Source organism: Anguilla anguilla, chromosome 5 (genome assembly GCF_013347855.1).
Source record: "Anguilla anguilla isolate fAngAng1 chromosome 5, fAngAng1.pri, whole genome shotgun sequence".
Classification (NCBI taxonomy): Eukaryota; Metazoa; Chordata; class Actinopteri; order Anguilliformes; family Anguillidae; genus Anguilla; species Anguilla anguilla.
In genome coordinates, this window is record NC_049205.1 from 16405113 (window position 1) to 16410224 (window position 5112).

Below are 5112 nucleotides of genomic sequence, written 5' to 3' on the forward strand. Positions count from 1 at the left end.
GGAAACAAGCTGTAATTACCCAGCCCTTGAGCTTGACCATGCCCCTTTGTACCCCTTTAATGGCCTGACGACGATAAAGGGGAATAGACGGGCCAAAAGCGTGGGCTTGCAGCCCTGAGAGTGGCTGTGGAAAATGAACAGGCGCTGGTGTGCAGTTAGCATGCTCGTGATTAGCACCTCTGTGGAAATTCCGCTAATTATGTCCTCCTCCCTCTGCCATCTTGACGGCTCCTAACTGTATTTTCTCACGAGTGTAAATGAGATAAAAAGTAATTGGCAGCGCTTGTCATTCAAATAACTGTCCTCGGTATCAAAGGTCTTCAGCCAATGGCCTTTTGTCTGTTGTCTTGTGCTAGCCCTGGCATTCAGTAGTTACATTTCTCCCATATATGGTGTGACACAGATATTGTATGCAGAGATGTATTTTCAGGCTTGACTGCGAAAGTATAAGGAAAACCATAGCAATATTTTTTCATATCACTTATATTTTAAATGTATAATTCCTAGTAAATGTTGGAGATTCCTGACTTTTCAATTACTTTCGGACTATAGCCTATTATCATAATATGTGCATACAGTGGCTTTCCTATTCAGTCACAGAGTGAATCTCTGTGAGGTGTGAGACTGCATCTACTTATACATACCTCGATAAAATATTTTTTTTTGATATCAAACCTGCTGGTTTTGTTTCCTACAATTTTGCTCTTGAACAGACTTCACGAGTAATAAAGGAATCGGCAATGGAAGAAGTGTCAGAAACAAAGTTGACGGTAAGATTTGTTTTGACTTTTTATTTATCTGTAGAAGTAAAAAGAAAACAAAACCTTTTCCTCCTTTCAATGCATATTCAGTCCTTGTCACTGAGTTCAGCCATGCTGTATTAATGTGTGCATTAGAAGTAGTTATAATGCTTAGAAAACACAACATTTATTGGAGAAATGTACAAATAGCTGAGATGATTCTAAGTGAACAGGGGAGGCCACTCTCCTTGAGTGACAAACATGATGTTTGACTATACAAAGCAGAAAACCCAAGAAACCATTATTTGTGCAATGAAATATTGGCACCTCGTCCTTTATATGTCTCCCAGACCTCCAAATTGCTTAATGCCCGTCTGCTGACCACCGCCTGCGACCATGTGATTAATCGGGATAATTTTCATGGTGGTCTCTTTCATAGAGTACCAACGGTTGTGCCACGTAGCCCAGATGATGCCGTTGTCATACCCGTACTGGCCAGCTTCCGCCTCCGTGTACTTCCCACCTTGGACGAGAGAAGAACAAGGGACAGCGTCAGTGATCCACTTTTGATTCACAGATGTGACACCTCAAAACAAAATGGCTGCCACCAAAACAGAACAAATTCATTTGCAAGTGAGGCACTTGTGGTTTGCACTGCACTACTTTTTCTGACCTCTGCAGCCTACTTGCGAAGGTTTGTGCTGAAGGAAAAACTCACAAACTAATTTTGTGTGCTGATTGGATAAAAGGTGTGATACTTGGAGAAAAATATGTTTACTTTGTTATTTATAGAATTATGTTTTCGTTTTTTCACAATGACTAAACTAATGTCAATTTCTACCTTCTCTTTTTTATGACTCGGTGGTCATCTTCTGTAACAGAACCGACAGGTGAGAACAGGGCTTGTTACCTTGGTAATATTTGCCGTTCAGATGCCCGGCGTGGCACCGGTTCATCCACCAGCCTGACCCATCCTGCTTGGCACAGTTACCCTGGTACTTGTCATTGTCCTTGTCAGCAGTGCTAAACTGCATTCCGTTGTGGGAGGTGTAGAACTTGTCGCTGGGGTCCCCGAAATCAAATCCGTCGAAGGCGTCACCGGCATCCCCTCCATGGTAGTAGGCGTAGGTCAGCCGGTACATGTCAGCCTCCGGGCCCACTTTAAACATGGCGTAATCGGCATTCCTAGAGACGGGGAGAAACAGAAACATTCAGGAGATGGGCCTCTGATGCTTTCGTAGCTTTTGCAATATTTTCATCTTGATCACAAGTGTGGCAATCAAGATAAAAATATTTGACAATTTTCATAAAATGTCTCTGTAAAAATTCTGCTTTGATAGCAGCCACCCACACAAACTCATTCCCTGAATTTCCCTCCCCCAAAAATGTTGTGCAACATAAAGTATGTTGTTTACTTTGAATACAGGGACCTGTTTCAGAGTTGCATAACTTTGCAAACATACTATTTCACAAGGGCCCAACAGTGGAATTTTTTTTTTTTTTTGAGGACAGAAGTAAAATTTGAATTGCCAGTAATAAACCAGCTTCATAATAACTCAGATGAATATTGTGAATGCAAAGCATTTGACCTTTAAAATACCAAGAATTCACAACATGGCAACAAGTGCTCTGAGGCCATTTCTAATATGAATGTGACTAAAGTTTCTGTCCAGCCAGCCATTTTTGTTTCGTCTGATAGACGGTTCCTTACTTTTTTGTTCCATCCCAGTCGATCATCTCGATCCTCAGGACGTACGGAATGGACGACTGGGTGGACAGGAGGTGTATCTTCTCGTTACCCAGCCAGTATTCTGTTTTGTCGTTCGGAGACAGGTAGCCAAAGCCCTCCTTGTACTGGATCCAGTTTTTGGAGAAGTCCACACTTCCATCGCGCCTCTGGAAGGACACAACATCCAGTTTGAATTCAACCAGTGGACCTGTGAGCGAGTTTTATTCGTTGTTTGTTCTCGCGGGCCTACCCTCTGGAGCACCGTCCAGCCGCTTCCCGCGCTGTTGATTTCGCAGTAGACCAGGAACTGGTGCGTGGCTTTCAGGGGCTTCACAAAGTACAGGCCGCTGGTTCGGGCGCCTTTGTTCGCTATGTCTTGGCAATCTGATATGGGGAAAAAAATGATGAATCACCAAATGGGATGATTTGAAGTGTTTTTGTGTATATCAGAAGTGCTCAAGGAGGAATGTATCTGTTCTGGATTTCATACCAACTTAAGTTGATAATTATTTGAATCTTCCATTTTGTGATATTTTCGCTACATTTCTTAATAAGTGCACCAATGACTGCTGTAAAATGTGCACATTTAACACGTGGCCTTGTCTATGGTTAAAACAGTGATGGTGTTGTTAGTTTTGGAAGAAATAACTAGTTTATAGACTGATCCTCCATTTAGAAATATTGACTGTGTGAGGCTATTAAACACCATTAAGAGGCTACACCGCCTGTTAATGGTGGTTTTAAACGTAGTTTCGATCGATGGAAAAGGTAAAGCGAGTATTCTGAGAGAAAAAGCTGTCGTTTTCAGCCTGCTGATTCTACCTTTGCCTGTTTCTGGCTCAATCTTAACGGTGTCCTGGCAGGGTTGCTTGCACTTCTGTTCTAGCTGCAGTGACAGCTGTTTGAGCTGCAGCATTCGCTTCTCATTGGACCCAAGCATTTGTTCGAGTTCACTGGGGGAGAAATGGGGGGAGGGGGGTTTGCACAGCAGGTTAAATTGCTTCCTTTTCTAAAGGTTAATTTGTATGTATGTTTGTATATATGCATGTATGTATGTGTATATGTGTAAGTAAGCATGCATGTATGTATGTCTGTACATATGCATGTAAGTATATATGTATGTATGTACACACATATGCATGTAAGTATATATGCATGTATGTACGCATGTATGTATGTTTACATGTATGTATGTACACATGTACGCATGTATGTATGCATGTACGTATGTGTGTACATATGTATGTATGTATGTACAGTATACTCTGTTAGACTGAAATTATTTGAATTATATTTGTATGAACCTGATCTTCAGAACCACAAGTGGCCAAATATGACACCATATGTTTCTCTGAACAACTTTAAAAACAAAGCAAAAACACCAGCAACTTACTATATTTTTGCTTCCTGCTCAACAATGCTCCTTTCAAATCTCAGAATATCATCCAGCATGTTCGATGACCTTTTGATATAGTAATCTGTGAATAAAGCACAGTAATGAATTGTATAAAAGTGATAGGTCAATTGGATAGATACACTAGATCAGTGGTAACCAACCCTGTTCCTGGAGATCTACCGTCCTGTAGGTTGTCTCTCCAACCCTAACAAAGCACTCCTCATTCAACAGGTAGATATCATGATTAGCTGCTAATTAGTAAAGGCATGTTTGCTAAATTAGGGTTGGAATTAAAACCTATAGGACAGTAGATCTCCAGAAACAGGATTGGTTACCATTGATCTAGATATATGTTGATTAACTGGATTGTAAACACATTAATGCGAGAGACTGGACAGATGGGACAGATTGATATATCAACTGACCAATTGATAATACAAGAGAAAAACAGATGCACACATAGGTAATTAGTCCATAGTAAGTTTTAAAGTATGCTGTATGAAATGAGTTTGCACCTGGGGGAGTAGACTTCTGTGCCTGGTTGGCAGAATCTCTCATGTAGACCACTTTGTCCTGGGCTCCCTTTGTCAGATTAGCTATTTCCTCTAATAAATACCCCATGTCATCAAGCTCTTTGTCCATGCTAGGCTTGTATTTTTGCAGGTAATCAGCCACTCCACATGTTGTTGGGCAGTATTTACCCTGAAAAGAGCAAGTGGCAAAACACATTTAAAACTGAAAATGGACCTATTAAAGTACACATGCAGTTTATTAGTTAGTTGTGCAAGGATATCTTTCTTTAGGAACATTAGTGAAATGATGCATGTGTAACACATGCATAACATATTTGCTACAGCTCTACAGTTCATGCACACACACACACCCACACACCTACACACACACACACACACACACATACATAATACACAATAATACTCACAAATCCATCATTTGGGGAACAAGATCCATCAGAATCACCTCTAAATTGCTAAAATACAAAGAAGAAAAACACACATGAAAGTTAACAGTAACAAGATCTTCAACAGTGATCTTCACAACATCTTCAAAACATTCAAGAGTGACAAAAAAAGAAGAAAATCATCCACTTACTGCTGAAGAGATGGAGCACAGAATTAGAAGGCAGGCTGCTGTGTGTATGAATGCCATGTTTCCCTGACAGCCTGCTGTTGGTCCCACACAAAGTGAAGCACCCCAGCTGGGTTAAGACTTTTATATGATCAGGGTCC

The 5112-nt window shown here is 40.8% G+C and overlaps 1 protein-coding gene across 1 annotated transcript; it reads right to left on the minus strand.

Annotated features, from left to right (window-relative positions):
• Positions 1 to 764: 764 nt before the first annotated feature.
• fgg (fibrinogen gamma chain) lies at positions 765 to 5112 on the minus strand. Its single transcript, XM_035418813.1, has 9 exons — positions 4976 to 5112; positions 4806 to 4853; positions 4381 to 4567; positions 3863 to 3947; positions 3292 to 3422; positions 2720 to 2853; positions 2452 to 2636; positions 1651 to 1925; positions 765 to 1263 (listed from the first exon to the last, which is right to left on the minus strand). Exons 1-9 carry the CDS (start codon positions 5030 to 5032, stop codon positions 1076 to 1078), a joined length of 1290 nt encoding a protein of 429 aa, XP_035274704.1. The 5' UTR covers positions 5033 to 5112; the 3' UTR covers positions 765 to 1075.

Coding starts and splice junctions, on each gene's coding strand:
- fgg (XM_035418813.1), bottom strand. CDS start 5,032: ATGGCATTCATACACACAGCAGCCTGCCTTCTAATTCTGTGCTCCATC. Junction 4,568..4,805: donor GTTCCCCAAATGATGGATTT/GTGAGTATTATT, acceptor TGCTCTTTTCAG/GGTAAATACTGCCCAACAAC. Junction 1,926..2,451: donor GACTGGGATGGAACAAAAAA/GTAAGGAACCGT, acceptor CCCCGTCTCTAG/GAATGCCGATTACGCCATGT.